The following is a 17042-nucleotide window of genomic DNA, read 5'->3' as shown; positions in this document are numbered from 1 at the left end:
CTATTATAGACTGCCAGACGTCTCCGACAACTTCTCTTCCCTTCATCAAACTCTTGAAGAACATGAAACCTGACAATAAGTGAAACAATAGCAAAGTTAACTTCAGGAATAACATTTTTCAAGATACAACCATATAATAGAAAGATTCCAAAGCAATAACAATCAACATCAAGTCTCAAGTTGCAAAAACAAGGAACATATGATAAGGGTCAAATGGTTAGACCATGATGTACTGATTGAGTTTTCTTAAAAGATTAAACACAATTAGCATCTCATATAACAGAAGGAGTCATCACGATTGTTCTATTTCATCAAAACAGAGACTACCAAAGGAAAATCACAATGCAAACAACTATATGGTATATGGGGTTGGCTGCACAAATGCTGTTTTGCCTTTCCACTTCATTTAATGCCATATACTCAACTCAACAAAGCCTTAACCCAACTATATGGTATATAGGGTCAGATATTTATTGCCATATCCATAGTTAACTTGTGAATCATAAATCATTTTTTACTACCTCAATTTGTGTTCGTTTTAGCCTCCCCATCGCTCTTCTTGATCCTTCAATTTGCATAAGATCACTTCTTCACATTAGTCCATAGTTGGTCTTTTATACACATCCAAACCCCCTTTAGTTGTGTTACCTCCATACACTAGTTGATCCTCTCCAAGCCAGAGTCATGGTATATCAGTTGGCACATTTAATTACTGACAGGATTGTATTTTATGTACCAATCATAACTGGCAGTTCAGGAAATGGTGCTGGTATAGTTTCTACTAATACTGTAATTAGAACTTTTATAACTTGTTTTTATAGCTGAATGGAGTGACAAATTAATTTTATCTACAGTAGGTAAGCCTTACAGCTTCTCGTTGTTCACTAACTTAGATGCTGTTTGGCAAGTCTTTCTAAATAGATTATAGATCTTTCAAAAGTTCAGCGGATCAAAATACCTGCAGAGTTTTTGAGAGCTCTTCCATACAGATAAATCTTCAATACAGATTTTGGTCAGAAGTTATGGCCTAAAGACGTATAACAAGACAGACAAAATCTGTACTTCCAATTTTTCTCTACACAATCATACATGTCATAGATGCCAGACTCACCAGTTAGTGTATGGAATATAGGTCCAAAATTAACCCATTTAGATTTCAATTTTTTGAGAGAAAGGATGACTTATATTTCATTCAGAAAAAAGAAAGTACATAAGATGATGTTCAGCTGAGAAAGGAAAAAAATAAAAGCCTCATAGAACTATACAGACAGAGAACTCTCACTATACAAGCAATCCAAATGAGCACCAGATTTAGCTAGACCATCAACAAGAGAATTAAGTTCCCTAGGAATCCAACACAGGTTTGCATTCATAGAAGATAAAAAGTCTCTAGCTTCAGCCTGGTAATCTTGAGGGACCTCCCTCTTTTCTCCTAACCACTTGATAGTGGTAGGATGACATTTTTATTTTTTAATCACCAGACCTGTTTGGATGACAATGACCACCCAACCAAATTTCCTTACTGGAGGATCCACCATGATTTCTTGATTGTCCATTAGAAGGCTGAACAGCATTTTTATTTTTTAATCATCAAACCTTGTATCACCTTTTTTTTTAAGGGTAAGTGGGAGAATCCTTGATTCACGAGCACGAGAACATAGCTTAGGCCTTAGGCTCTCAGAGAAGCCACTTTGTGTGAAAATTGTTGTGGGTAAGGTCCATATCAAGTCTACCCCTCCCATGACTCTAGATATCTGGGACCAACATTAGGTAATGGTCCTAAACCACGTATTGCTCTTTTGGCCAAAATGATCTCAAGATGGGCAGAATACTGCTCTGGCAAAATCCCCTGTATATGTGTTCCATGTTGCCATTTATAACTGTGTATATAGGATGTATTACTCCTTTAATTCTTGATTCAAGTATTTCTTCTCTTATTCTAGATTCATTTATTTTTTTTTTCGTTGTGCAACACTTGCTGCAGCTTTTTCAGCTCTACGATTAATTGCAGGAGCACTAGCTGGTCATGTTATTGTGACTCTTGCATCTTCTGTAACTTAAAATTTCATCTACTGCGCACTCCAAGTGTTAACCAGCTAGCTAGCTTTCTGGATTGTATATTGTACTATTCTTATCAGAGAAGGTAAGCTTAACTAGTATCAAAGCACATTGTCCATACCTAACTAGTATCAAAGCTTAACTAGTCATATAGCCCACATACTTGTATTGTATACTGTACTATTATTTTCTCAAATGGAAAGATCATCTCTGTTTTGCTAAGTATTTTTCATCATTCTCTACTTTTCTTTTCATTTCTCTTTTTTTATTTATTTTCATGATATTATTATTTTTTTTAATTTTAGTTAAATCAGTCCAACAAATCAATCTTACCACGTTAGTTCTTATGCTAGACATCAACTAAGAAAGCATAGCATATCTTGTGAACAAACATAATCGTACTAATGTAATGAAACGATCAAAGGGGAAATCTAATAGCATTAAGGACTCACTAACTACCAACGAATGAGAAAAAAAAAAAAAATAGGAGGGAAAATGAAGAGAACGACAGAAGTAATGTTACCTTCTCCTCTCTTGCTCGAACGAACAAAGATCAGTAGTGCTTGCTTGAAATTCCTCCTCAAACACAAAGGGATTTTCCTTTTTTCGAAGAAAAAAATCTCTGCTAGCTACCTTGCACGAACCCTAACTATGAAATTTTTCTTTCTTGTCCTCTCTTAGAAGAACAAAAGCTGTGCTAGCTACCTTGCACGAACCCTAACCATTTTTCTTTCTCGTGAAGAACCTTGTCGACAGGACCTTTTCTTTCTCGTGAAGAACCTTGTCGACAGAACCTTCTCGTGAAGAACTATGCAAGTTTGTCGACAAAACCTTGTCTTCTTCAAGTTTGTCTTCTCGTGAAGAACTCTTTTCGCGCGGGAGAAAAGAGTTTTCTCTACAATCCTCTGCAATACTCCCCAAGTTTGTCTTCTTCCAAAAGAGAAATTTCTTGTCGACAGAACTTTGTATTCGCACAGGAGAGCAGATTTTTATCTGCAATAATCTCCAAGTCTTCTTCCAAATGAGAAATTGGCTGTCGAGTTCTTGTTAATAGCCTTCGTCTTCGCGCGGGAGATTAATTGGGACAAAAGATTTTTCCCTCCCCGCGTAACCGCGTTTCTCAAGAGTAAACCGGTTTAATACCTGTTTGATTTCGATTTATTATATAATCCGGCGGATAGACAGATGTCCTTATAGTGGCGGTCAGAAAGACCGCTGGCTTTGACAGTTTTTTTCTCCAGATATATTTTGCCCATGATATGTTTTCTTTAAAAAATAAAATTAACCAAATATAATTAATAGAATAATTACCTATCTTTTATTAAGAAAAAATTAATATTTTTATTTATACTTTCTTTTGATTATATTTATTTAAATAAATATTATGATCAACACTATAATTTTATACTATCATCTAATAAAAGATTGATTAAATCTATTATAAATTATAAGTGATATTTTAATAAAATACTAATTCTAAGATAGATTTTAATAAATCTATAAAAATATAAAAAATATTTTAATAAATGACTATTTTATTATTTAACTTTTGCTTAATAAATCCAGTACATCACATTGCATCCATTCTATTAGAATATCAGAGGGCACAGGCCAATATAAAGATAAAATGTAGCATATCACCCGATTGGATTGAAATCTTTGTTTGAACAAGGGAAGTATCGTCGTTAAGGAGCCACTTTATCCACTTCCCTTTTCTTCGTCTCCGATTGTTACTGTTACACAGAGAGGAGGACGTGGCTCATGGCCTAATAAAACCCACAAATCAACGGTTGGAGAAGTTATTAATTACTTGACGCGTACCTCACACAACCAGTGGGTCATAACAGCGGGTCTCAATTCCAAATTAGGGCTATCTTTTAAATTAGGGCCACCGTTCCAATTTCCAAATACATCCAGTCAGGCAGTCATTCACAGTAACCGATAGGGTACTTGTTATGAGGCCAATGAATTTCCCTGCTGGGGATGATATTCTAAATACAAAACAAGTGGTTAATACAATTGGACCCAACGTGGTTTTACGGGAGATCGAATCAGCCCCGCACGAGTGTCCCCACAACGTCCCACAGCACATACCCACCATGTATTGAAAATATCTCTTGATAATGACATTATCATTCCTGATATTATTATGGAGAGTACAAGCACGTTGTGGAGGGCAGGCAGTGTTGTTGGGGAGTTGATTTTAACTCATTTTATGGATTGGTGTTTCCCATAACCAATTAGGCTGTGTTTGATTTAAAAGAAAAAGTAGGAAAAAAAGATTCATTTCTGTATATGTGGGTCCTTCAATGGGTCCCACTCCGACCTGAAACCATTCTACAAATAGGTTTGCAGCAGATCCCAACTCGTTTTAACACATGAAATCTAAAAATCGGGATCCCTTACCCACAACCACCCTAATAGATGGATCTCCTGCCCATAATAATCCTATCCACAATATATTATATCTATACATCCAAAACATCTCCTGTATTTGCATGTTAATGTTTATGGAGAGATGTTCCCAATATACAGCTGTAGTGTTTTGTGGGTCAGAGATCCAAATACCTCACAATTACCCACATAAATGCTACAACTATGCATTACTAACATCTTCCCATACATGATAATATACAAATGTAAGGTGCCAACTGGTTGGTTAGTAAGGTCTCCTACTGGTTTGGTTGTAGTGGAGACTTGCCCCCATTGTGATGTCATGGGTAAGTATAGGTAAGTTTTTTGTGCGTAGAAGATCAGGACTGGAAATCTTGGGGGTGTTTGGTAGTGGCAATGTTGCCACACATTTTCAATTAAAAAAAATACACATGGATGAGAAATAATGAATTTGGTGTTTTAGGTAAAAATATTTAAATAGAAATTTAAATTGATCATCATAAAATATTTACAAAATGTTTCAAATAGAAAAATCTCTCATACAAATTTATATTGATGAACTAAAGCGCAATAGAAACACAACACCACTATAGGAAACACCCCCTAAGTAAGCATTGTCGTTGACTCGACCGGTTGAACCACTTGTACCATCACCGATCAAGATTCTGGGTCTGATTTTAATAAACCCGGTGGATGGTTAAAAACCATTGACTTGGTAAAAAACCATCCGACTTGTTCAATGGTTGAACTGTTGAGCCGTTCGATTCGGTGACCATGTCACTATTTGCACACTAACCGTTTATGCAAACTTTAGGAGACCATAACTTTGCACTCTAATGTCCAATTGAGGTGATCTTTTTTATTTTTTGTAACTTTTTGAGATCTATAAAAAAAAACAATTTTTGACCTTAAATTACAATTTTTAATATTTTTTACTATATATATATATATATATATATAGAGAGAGAGAGAGAGAGAGAGAGAGAGAGAGAGAGAGAGAGAGAGAGACATACACACATCTACACACCCACCCACCCACTCCCTTTTATTAGGAAACTCACTTTCTTGTCCACTAATTTAAGAAATTTCACCAATAATTGATGTTTATTCTTTTGTCAGTTATTTAATTATGAGAAATAATTAAATAAAATACTACTAAGACGATAAATATTGATATTAAAGAATAATTTTGAACAATTAAATGATATTTTTCATTTAAAACTCAATTAATTTGTGGATTATTTAATTAATTGAAACTAAATTGAATTTCAGATTAACTAATTTAAAGTGATAAATGGATTTATAAATGGACCAAATTAATTATAGTTTGTTTTTAAATTGCAATTCATTGATAATTAAACCTCACAGTTGAAGCATTGATGATATTTAAATTGAAAATATATTTACTGTTAATTATAGTTTAAAATGTAATTAATGGTATTTTAAATATCAGTATAGTTTAAATAGAATTTATTTTAAATAATATAGATTTAAACAGGAAAAATATAATTTATTCAAAATACTAATTATTTTTGCCATTTTATAATTATTTTTAAAATTCTGATTCATTGGTAATTAAACCTTATAGTTGAACCATTGATAACATTTGAATTTAAAATATAATTGAAGATAATGGATGTTAATTATAGTTTAAAATAATTTAAATATAGTTTAACAAGATGTGGTCAATTGGGAGAGGGAAAACCTGGATGAGATGGCAAGCTGATGGCATTTTGAGGAAAGAGAAAGTGAATGAATGAGAAGCTAGGATTGGGGTAATGTGGTTTTTTAGGGGGAGAGAAATAAGGAATGGTTTTGGGAGTGATAATTTTTGAGCAAAAAGGGGGAGATAACCATGCTAGATGGCAACTCCATGGGCTTGTAGAGGGAATCTTGCACCCCCTCTAGAATTGCTCTGTATGGATAAAGGGGCAAAGAGAAGCCATCTGAGGTGGAAAGCTCAAATTTAGTATATATATATAGATAGATATAAATAGATTTCTTAGAAAGGGATGGCTTGGAGAATTAATTTAAATAAAATTAGCGTTTGTTGTTGTAATGAATATATATAAACAACATACAAAAAAAAAAAAAAAAAAAAAGATTTTTCCCCTTGACAGTGAGGCAAACAGTTACTTTGTAATCATCGTAAACAACTTTATAGAAAATTAATCATGAAGAGCGAAACCTTAGGACTAAGTAGCTAATGTTGATCGGACACGGAGAACTAAAGCAACTAATTAAGGCAGCGGCTTAAAAAAAGATAAAAGAAAAAAGCTACTAACGCAAATTCACCACAAGTGCGAATTGGATCGAACCAAAATCAAACACCCAAATCCATATTGGTTTGGTTCAAATAATGAACCGAGGTGCAGTAAATAAACCATACAAAGAGATCAGAAATTCACAAAATATTGGATAGTGAAAGAACAAGATGGTGAAGCCCATATAAAAAATCCCTGTTCAACTGATTGGTTAAACAAAGGGTTGTTATCTGTCAATGTTTTATCAACTGTGTTCTATCTAAAATATTTTGGGTAGATGAATACAAATTGTTGTTGGATCATTCTTTGAATGAACAGCAGACACAAATTATACAGCTCTCTCAATAGTACTACCGGCAGTTCAATCCATGCATGCTCAATTCAATATGCAAAATCACGGTTAATGTTGGGTTCATAAAAACATTGTTCAATTTTAATATATAATTACAAATATCAACATCTGGAGTTAAATTTATCTATTTATTTATTTATTTTGGAGCATAAATAATTATACAGCTGATGAATAATTTTATGACATTTACATATATAACGAAATAGATGTTCATGGTTGAACTTATTATAATTAAGATATATCCTGGATATGTCTGCTGGTAAAGTCTCTAGCTGGTTATAGGAGACACCTAGGATTGAATCCTACCTTCACCTGGGTAGGGGATCTAGGGGTTTTGGGGGAGGGTTACTCTTACTCTTTCTTGTGTAGCCCATTACCAAAATAAAAATAAAAATGAAAATAAAAATAAAAACAAAATAAATAAAAAGCCTGCGTCGCTGTAGCGGATTGCCTGGAGGGATCATTTTCTTCTTCTTTATCCTGAGTAGTGAATCACAGACACACCATGGAAAGCTAAGGAAATGATCCCAACTCTTACCTTCATTGTAGCAACCCCAGTAATCCGGGTGATATGTAACATGATACCAAGCCGATGCCTTGGCTTCCAGATTTTCAGATTGAGAATCTGACTTGGTGGACTCCTCAGTAAACCATGCCCTTGCTTCTCTTCTTAGGGACCTCACTGCCAATCCAATTTCCTCTGGATCATTGAGCTTTTGGAAAGACTTGGATTCATTTATTATGTTACCACTCACTAGTTCTGTCTCAGTTTTGATCCCATATTTCTCCATTAGGCCTCCCAGCTTGTGATCATACTCTTTTTTGCGCTCATAAGCATCAACAAGATAATCCTTGTAGCCATCAACTTCCATGTCACAATCGTAGTACTTCCTTGCCATCTCTTGAGTGAAGGGTTCTAGAGAGAATGTTTTTGGTGCAATATCTTTAACCTCCCTGTAGAGCTTTCCAATCACAGACCGTGATTCATAGGTGTCTCTGTTGTGCCTTTCCATGAAGTCTGGGTATTCCTTGACATGTAGATAAGAGGGGATGTGAGCTGGAATACCAGTCTTGTTGAAGTCAACAGCAATAGTAAATAGCTTAGCAAGCTCTAAGCACGCAGCACTCTCAGCCTTGCGTATCTCCTTGTCTGCGAAGACAGTGTGGTTGTTTGCTATGACTCCCAAGCAATCGTTAACCATATATTTTGCGAAGTACTCCTCAACTTCCTAAGCCAAATAAATAAATATGTGTTATGTATATACATTTTGGGATCAGGTTTTCAAATTGTTCTCAAATATGAAAAATATCAATTTAGACATGATATTTATGCTTTGAAACCATAACATATGTGGTATTACTAATTTCTATTCAAGTAAGATTCTCTTCTCAAACCACACTATAATCTTCTTTTTTCACAGAATCTACAGAGACCAATTAGTACCAACCACTGTTCTGGCCTAATTTCCAACATTATGTGATGGAAAATATTAATAATATTTATATATAGTCATATTTTCTGAATTTAGTAAGCCGGATGGCAGGTATGTGATTATAAATTAATCTTGAAAAGTTAAACTATGATATATATTTCCTAAATTAATGCAGAAAACAATTTGAAGACAAATGATGATATGGATGATTAATACCTCAATTGTAACCTCATGATCCAGTTGGGTATTTGGTTCTGAAGTGTAATGCATGGGCTGCACTTGACGGGGTGGGATGAGCAAAGGGTCCCAGCTGACAAAGTATATATCACCATCCAAGTCGCTTCCAGAGCATTCATTTGGATGTGGTCTAGAATCAATATTCAACTAAAATTAATAGCAAAAGAAAAAAAAGAAAAGAAAAGAATATGATATTTTGAAAAGAAATCACAAATTCAACTTATATTACAACTTGAGCATGAATGACTCATTTATTTGATCACAAATTCTATGGTATTGAAAGTACTGGTACTAGAAATAACTGTTGAGCTATTCAAGTTGCAGAGAGAAATTTTGTTATGTTGTGCATTCTATGTTTTGGTAGATGCAACATGCAAGGTTTGCATCCAACAAAACAATTGAAAGAGTTTGTGAAAAAACAGCCCAACATTAGCAATCAAAGAGTTATTTTTACTGATCTCTTTCCCTTCTGTGGGAAAACAATTGAAAGAGTTTGTTTGTGAAAAAACAGCCCAACATTAGTAATCAAAGAGTTATTTTTACTGACCTCTTTCCCTTCTGTGGGAAAAAAATTGAAAGAGTTTGTTTGTGAAAAAACAGCCCAACATTAGCAATCAAAGAGTTATTTTTACTGACCTCTTTCCCTTCTGTGGAAAAACAAGACAGTCCACCATATGACGCAAAGCAGGGACATGAACAGCACGTAGAACACGCACATCTCCAGGGTGAAGGCAAGGGTTTTTAGCCACTACTACTGTCCCCGTTACGATACATGCTTGCTGGCTCAACTCAACTCCACCAAATGTAAAGATGGAACTATCACTAAATTGTCTATATCCGACTGAAGAAACTTGAATGAATACCTCCCCATAGTCTAAGGTTCCAGTTTCATCAAGGCAACCCAGCATTGCTCTCCCTTGTGGAACAAATATTCTTGACCTAGTCCGAAGATCCAAAAGCTTTGATAGACGAAAAGTTCGCAACATCCTCGAAAGGTATGGTTCAACATCAGGTTTATAACCACATTTGAGCATTTCCTTGAGAACTCTGGTGTTCTCTCCAAAAGACATAATATCTAGCACCTCTCGTGCAACGAAAGGATCTGTTAGAATCAGGTCCAGCTGCTCCAGAACCTCTTTTTGCTTAGTCTCAAATATATGATCTTCGACTCCGAGGGTGGACAACAGAAAAATTATTTGACGATTGAGGTAACATGGGTGAAACTTGCTCCATGACAGGACGTCTAGTTTCGTGGTCTCTGAATCATATTTGGCCATGCTTGGCCTCAGCGATAGCTTCGCTGTGGATGTTGGGTCCAAGGCTACAACACCCTTATAACCTGCATACCGAATTTGGAAGGCAGAAGGAATATAATCCTTGAGATTACAGTCAGCTGCCACTCTGCGTGCAAACTCAACAGAAATCTTGCCAATTCCGTCCGAGAAAACGTATTTGGTTCCATCCTCTCCTTCAATTTTCACATCAGAAATAACTTCAATTTCACCGCTATTCACAGTCAATGTTCCAATGGATGAACCGAAAGACTGACCCAACCTTGCTGCAAATTTTGCCACATTTCTTATATTACGAAAATTGCCCATCCATTCTCTGATGCTATCTGCACTAAGCTCATTCCTTGAAGCAAACATCCACACAGAATTTTCTCGCAGCTGACTTGATGAGAAGGCAAGAAACTCAAACTTCTTTTCACCGATTACTATACCATTTTTCAAAACAGAAAGTATCCTTCTGTAAATTCCCGTGTATCTATCATCATCACTTGCAGAAGATTTACGTGACAAGTCCATTGGAGAGATTTTATCGAATTCTTCGTCAACGAATGAAACACGGATAAAGTTATCAATCTCTTCAGGATAATGGCGTAGAACACGATTGGAAAGAATGGGTTCTGGACCATAGAAGTAAACCTTACAAGGGGTAACTTGAACTCTGCGAACATTAATCACGCGATTGCCCAACCAAACCCGAGGCATCTTAGGAACATTCTTCGATGTTTGATACGTCCTGTATTGATTTCCCAACCACTTCACAGGTTCATAGAAACATTCGTCTCCGCGGTACAAATCATTAAGGGCTTGTTCTATATCAGCTCTGGGTGTTGATCGAGGATCTATCAAGCTGAAAAACTGGCGATCCAGTGTTTGCCCTGATAAGTAGCCATGTTGAACCAAGGAACTAACTTTGTAGAGAATATCAAACGGAAGCTCGAATCCTTCAGGAGGCTGAACAATGGGGACTAGATCCAGATTGCGACAGAAGGAAGAACCATTTTCTAAATCAAATCGGCCTTCATCTTCTTTATAGTTGAAAAACAGTTCACGAATGTTTGGAAGCTCGCAATTCTGTGGAAGTTTCAAACAGATGCAGGAAGATTGTGCCATGGAACATGATGGAGTAAAATCCGTTGTTCTTACCCACTGATCATCAGGAATATTGTATTTATAATAGTCTGACGCAGATTCTTCATGAATGGTGGGTTCTGAAGACTGTAAAATTTTCTCATAAATTCGAGGTGCACCGATCACCTACAATTGCAATAGACAAGGTTTATGTGAACAAACTTTCTGTTGTACGTTTCAGGGTTCCAGCAGAATATATCAGAGAAATATTTTTACGTGGCAACTGGTAACAACTCAAATCAAAATTGAAGGAAACAAATTCCTATAACCCAACTACATTCACTACCTAGCAATATATATCACATCCTACTCAAGTGGAAAAAGGTTGACTCTTAAACAACCACCATAGATATCAGTGTCAGCTAGCTCGCTGCTATGGTCTCTGCTTGGTTGCTTGGGAGACTTGGGAATTGGGTTGGACCCGTCCAAATCAAAATTAATTTGCACTCATATTGAATTTGATCGGCTCAGAGGTAATGGTCCAAAGTATTTATTGGATTGGAGTTAGCCCATCCATAATAGATTTTCTATTATGTTAGATTGAATTGGATGGACCAATATTCCATCCACTAATAGAATATTAGATGGTCCAAACATTAAATTAAAACGCTTCAAAATAGTCCAGAATATTTATTAGATTGGACCGGACCAGGTCCATCTGTCATGGATTTATATCGGATTAAATCTGGTGCAACATGCAATTTTTGCACATTATGTATACTGATACTTTGAACCTGGTTGAAATTACAAAAAAGCTAATTACTATTTATGTCCTATTACTAGTACGAGAGTATAAACTAACTTATTGTACCTTTTTGAACAATCTAATCATAAAGGAGTATATATAACTTGTGTGGTCGGCAAGCAGAAAAAAAAAATAATAAGAAAAGAAAAACGTATGTGGTGGGCAAGAATAACAATAGGGTAAAATATAAAAACCTCCCTGATGTTTCTGGCAATCAAAAAAAACCTCTCCTACAGTTTCATTTTGACAAATGCCTCCTGAATTTTTGAGAAATTCAACAAAAACCTTCCTTCCGTCACTGTCTCACACGGAAAACGTTAAATTGATGCACCAGTTTTTTCCAAATACCCATTCTAGCCTTTTATAAATTATTTTATATACAAAATCACTGAAGTAACTCCAATTTATGTCAACAGAAACCTCTGTTAACGATTATCTCAATAATTTTACATACAAAATTACTGAAATATGCATTTTTTGTTTAGTTAAAATAGGGTTATTTCAATAATTTTGTATGTAAAATAACTTATAAAAGGTTAGAATGGGTATTTGGAAAAAACTGGTGCATCAATCTAATGTTTTCCGTCCGGAACAATGACAGAAGGGAGGTTTTTGTTGAATTTCTCAAAAGTTTAAGGGAGGCATTTGTTAAAATGAAACTATAGGGGGGTTTTATGATTGTCAGAAAACTTCAGGGGAGATTTTTGTATTTTATCCTTTAAAATAAGAAAACATGATGAAAATGGTTCTCCTAATTTAGGATAACAATTTATTGAGTGCATTGAAAAGATAGAGTCATGTTTGATGTAAATTCTACATTAAAAAAGTGTCATTTACTAGAACACCCCTATAGTTTCATGGATTTACTTAAACATATCCTATAGTCTTCATTTTACTAAACCCAACCCCCCCCTATAGTTTGTAACGAGTTTACTTAGTTGACCTTTCACTAAGAAGAACATATATATGAAAATAGTAACATGATCATCAAAAATGATGGAAAATGTTAAAGGGCATAGATCCATGATTGTTTATTCCTAAATTACCCCTAATGCTTCTTATTCATATAGAAAACAATTAAAATTGACCAAACAGAGCCGGGTTGCTTGTGTCTTATTAGGAGCAAAAATAATATCTTTATTTTTATTTTTATTTTCCTTTGGTTAAATTTATTCTAATAGAAGGTTGATTAAATTAAATAAATCGATTGCAAACTATATGAGTGTTTTAATTAGTAAATTAATGACCCTTATATTTATATAAGAGTAGGAAGATATTAAGCTAGAATTAAACATGGTATGCATGCATGCATGCATGTATCTTAACATTAATAATGTTACCTGAATTAAAAGGAACATCCTTAATTGACCATGTATATGACGTAGCTGAGTTCTCCGAATGTTCTGAGAAGATAGCTCTAGTTTGTACCTCACATCGCAATGGGATAGGAAGAAGAATAATTTCTGTAGACCAAATCGACAGCTCACGTCAAGATTGTTGCATTCCCAAAGAACTGAAAACTTCTCATCAGAAATTTGGCAGCCGAAGAACAAGCCAACATTTTCCAAGTTAAATATTGTCACCATTCTGATGGGCACAATATCCTTTATCACGGTTTGGGCCCTCAGTTTGGAATTTTTATAGCGTAGTTGTTTAGCTAGTAAGTGTTGAGCCCTAGTATTTTCAATAGTTGTGAACTGAACAATTGCAAATGCTCCTGCACTTGCAAACTTGGATTGCCTGATCTTTAATGCATAAATGCTTCCTGTACCTGTATATTCCTCAAGGAACTCCTTAACCTCTTTTGCAGTGACATTAGAAGGAAAACCAAAGATCTGAAGTGTTTTACCCATTATCTGCAATTCCTAGAAATACAATAACTGTTCAGTAATTTGCTTGAAATTAACCTCCATTTAATATACAAAATCTAATGAAAGAGGTGTTTATAATAAAAACTAAAAATAAATAAATAACATAACCTCATGAAAACTGGGTCTATAAATAAATCCAAGATTGGAATAAGAAAATATCATAATGCTTAATTAGTTAGGTTTCTAAATATCTATATATGTTTAAAAGCAAGGCTCTGAATCTCTGATCAAGTTAAGATCTGGTTCAACGATGTTGTCGGCTGAGGTTGAAAGTTGTAACTGCCTTTATCTGACTCAAAAGTAGCATTAGACTAAGATATATTCTTTCCTCATCTACTTTTCTTTACCTTTATTTTATAGCTTTTCTATTATATAATAGTTAAAGGGGACAATATCAATTAAATTGATTAATGTATAGATGTTAATGTTTGGTTGCCCACCTGGTTTTAATTTAAGGAAAAAAACTAATCAATAGTTAAGCATTCAACTTAAAATAATGAAAGTGACACTGTGTTTAGTCATGCTGTGAGTAGCAAAAATAAAAGCAAATAACAGAGGTAGTAAACACCATCTTTAAGGCAAAATAATTGCCTCCTCCTCTGTTTACCCTTGTGAGAATTTATAAGAAAAGGCCTTGTTTAGTGCAGGCAGACATTATGTGTGCTTGTCCATTTTTCCTTATGGGATAGAGAAAATATGTGAAGTCCAAATTCTAATAGAGGATAACATAATGATGTTCCATTCAGGTACTTCCAGAAAATTAAATCAAATACAAACTGAAAGGTGATCAAGAATCTCCAAGTCATCTCTTTGTTTCTACATAAAGGAAGATTGGCTTCATTTATTCATGGAAATAGTTCTCTTTGCCGATTATTTAAATGGATTAGTCTAAGTAAGTAAAACACAGCAGGGAAATATTAATAATAAATAGACAAAATCATCAAATATGGGGAATAACTCTTGCTTCATGAGCATTTATTGGGTACTTAAACAAGAATGCCTTGTGAAGGGGCTGAAGAATAGGTATGAGTCATGAAGTTCTATTAATTTAAAGTGCACAACATCAACATAGAATGAATGACAGTGAAACACAGAAGGTTCTGATCATTGATCAATGTCTATAAAGAACAACCAAAAGCCACACAATAACTCAGTCCCAAATAGGCAATCTATTTAACTGCTATAAGAAAGAATGGAATGATAGAAAACCAGAAACAAGAAAACAATATGTATAAGACACAATCTCACCAGAAATGTTAAGAGTTCCACAAAAAGAAGCTTGGAGGTCTCTAACAAGAATGAACAGAGAAAGAACGGAGAATGATAAGAATGTTATGAGGCGAATAGCAGATTGCAGAGAATTCATTCGAAACATAGCCATTTATAACCCAAGCAGCTTCAAGTGAATGTTGAATTTGGCAAGCAACCTTGCAAAAGCCCAAGCAGAATCTTACATTCAGAAAGTTACGTCGGCATAGCACGAACAGAATATCGTCGCAACAAGCAACTTCATATTTGTAGCATTCTAGTTTCTTTCCGTTGAAGTACAGAACCTTATTGGTCTTGTCTCAGAAGTAATATAGAGACATCCAATGTAAACTGTATTTCTGAATTTTTTATTAAAATTTAAGGTGGCCATCCCTCCACCTTGAATAAATTTAAGGCTCTAGGAAAGAAGAAAGAAAGCAAAAGGACTCCAGTACAAAGCAGATGAGTTGAGTCTGACTAATAATGTCTTGTGAGTACTTTAATGTATATATATAATACCAATGCCTACTGTTTGTTCTATTGTTCTCGTTAATCTTTCTATAACAATTTTTTTTTTGTTACTACAGTGCTAGCTTTAGTTCTATTCTTCTTACTTACCAAGTAAAAAAGGTACCTAGAAATAAACCCATAGTACCACAGTTAGACAGGCATGAGTGAGGGCCTGTCCTCAATCCTCCTATAGTATTAGATTGGGCTCATTGAAGTTGAACTTTCCAGTACTCCAATAATTTAGGTGAGAGATGGGTTCAGATAAGAGACATTTTCAGTACAAGTTGATGGAAGACCTCACCATGGTGGGGACCTTCAAGCACTACTAGGCGGTTCTTTTTTTCAAAATGACAAAAGATGCAAAGGGGTTTGGTAGAGAGTAGAAGTAATGGAGGTTAACTTGGTAATTAATGATTCTACTTTTTCTTCCACCTTTTGAGGAGAGAAAGTAAAAAATACAGGTTTGAAGACTGCATCCTTCTTCATCCTTGTATGAAGAAATGGAAGATTAAGTAGCCAATATTGCAGTGTCTTCACTGCTGCAGGCCATGCTTGACAAATTGGCCTCCTCTGCACTAGAGAATTTCGGATCATTGTGGAATATTGAAGATTAATTAGTTGTATAAATAATGCACTGTTGAGAATTCTCATCATGGATTTTCAGTATGTGCCATTTCACATCGTTGACACAGTGGACAAGTAGTACATGTATATATGGAAGCCCTCAAAGAGAGTATTTAAAGAATCCAAAGTACAAAGAGGAGTCAGGCATCTCTGTCTCTGCCATTTTTCATTAAATATAGAGCAATTTACCATGAGAGTGCACCCATCGCAACTGAAACTAAGGAAAACCTAGCTAACTGAAATTGAAAAGAACCACATTATTTGATGGGGTGTTGATCTCAAGGAAAGAAAAGTACAATAGTATGGAAACTGCAGAATTTTTCATTAGTTGATATGAAACCATATAATAGCTCTTTAGCTGATTAATTCTTGATAAATTACAGGAGTCCACTGCCAACACAACTCAGTCACCATGGAGTTTGTCAGGAGGACAACAACAAGAGTCCTTCCAGAACTATGAATGAGAGTTCATGTTCTAGTCAATCTAGAACTCTCACAGCTTTATCTCCAATCTCTTTGTACAAGTCAAACTCTGTATTTGTTATCTATATAAATCATTGTTGATCAATGAATCCGGTAATACAACAGACCTACAATTATATTCAGCTTCCTCTCACTAATTCTCTTGTTTTCTATTCTAGTTTACACTCTGCTTATCTTTTTATTCTGATTCTTTTGGTAGGAGAGAGAATGCAGGTATAATAATTATTTGATTATAATCAAAGAGAAGCCTTCTATCATTGCAATTGCTGGGATGGAGGGGGCAGAACCCATATGTTAAAGAACATTTTGATTAAGAGCATACATTGGTCTGTGCTCGAGGATTCTATTATTGAAAGGTTAAATAGAGCAATGTTAGAACCCGTAACCACGATAAGTTGTGATC

At 34.9% G+C, this 17042-nt stretch overlaps 1 protein-coding gene across 4 annotated transcripts; it reads right to left on the bottom strand.

The window, feature by feature from the left end:
• Nucleotides 1–7179: 7179 nt before the first annotated feature.
• On the bottom strand, nucleotides 7180–15386 carry LOC148855263 (putative RNA-dependent RNA polymerase 1). 4 transcript variants are annotated; one of them, XM_088982923.1, is made up of 6 exons: nucleotides 15023–15385; nucleotides 13675–13768; nucleotides 13244–13366; nucleotides 9375–11284; nucleotides 8718–8868; nucleotides 7180–8297 (listed from the first exon to the last, which is right to left on the bottom strand). In XM_088982923.1, the coding sequence occupies exons 2-6, from the start codon at nucleotides 13717–13719 to the stop codon at nucleotides 7377–7379; spliced, it is 3150 nt and encodes a 1049-aa protein (XP_088839049.1). In that variant the 5' UTR covers nucleotides 13720–13768; nucleotides 15023–15385; the 3' UTR covers nucleotides 7180–7376. The 4 variants fall into 4 exon arrangements, with proteins under 4 accessions (XP_088839049.1, XP_088839050.1, XP_088839047.1 ...); XM_088982924.1 differs by having other exon boundaries at nucleotides 13675–13759; XM_088982921.1 differs by having other exon boundaries at nucleotides 13244–13768; nucleotides 15023–15386.
• Between the last annotated feature and the right edge of the window lie 1656 nt (nucleotides 15387–17042).

The sequence above is a fragment of the Nelumbo lutea genome, chromosome 4 (genome assembly GCF_056320005.1).
Source record: "Nelumbo lutea isolate HS-2025 chromosome 4, American lotus-T2T, whole genome shotgun sequence".
Lineage (NCBI taxonomy): Eukaryota > Viridiplantae > Streptophyta > Magnoliopsida > Proteales > Nelumbonaceae > Nelumbo > Nelumbo lutea.
Note: the sequence above shows the minus strand (reverse complement) of the source record. Positions and strands in the feature narration are given on the sequence as shown.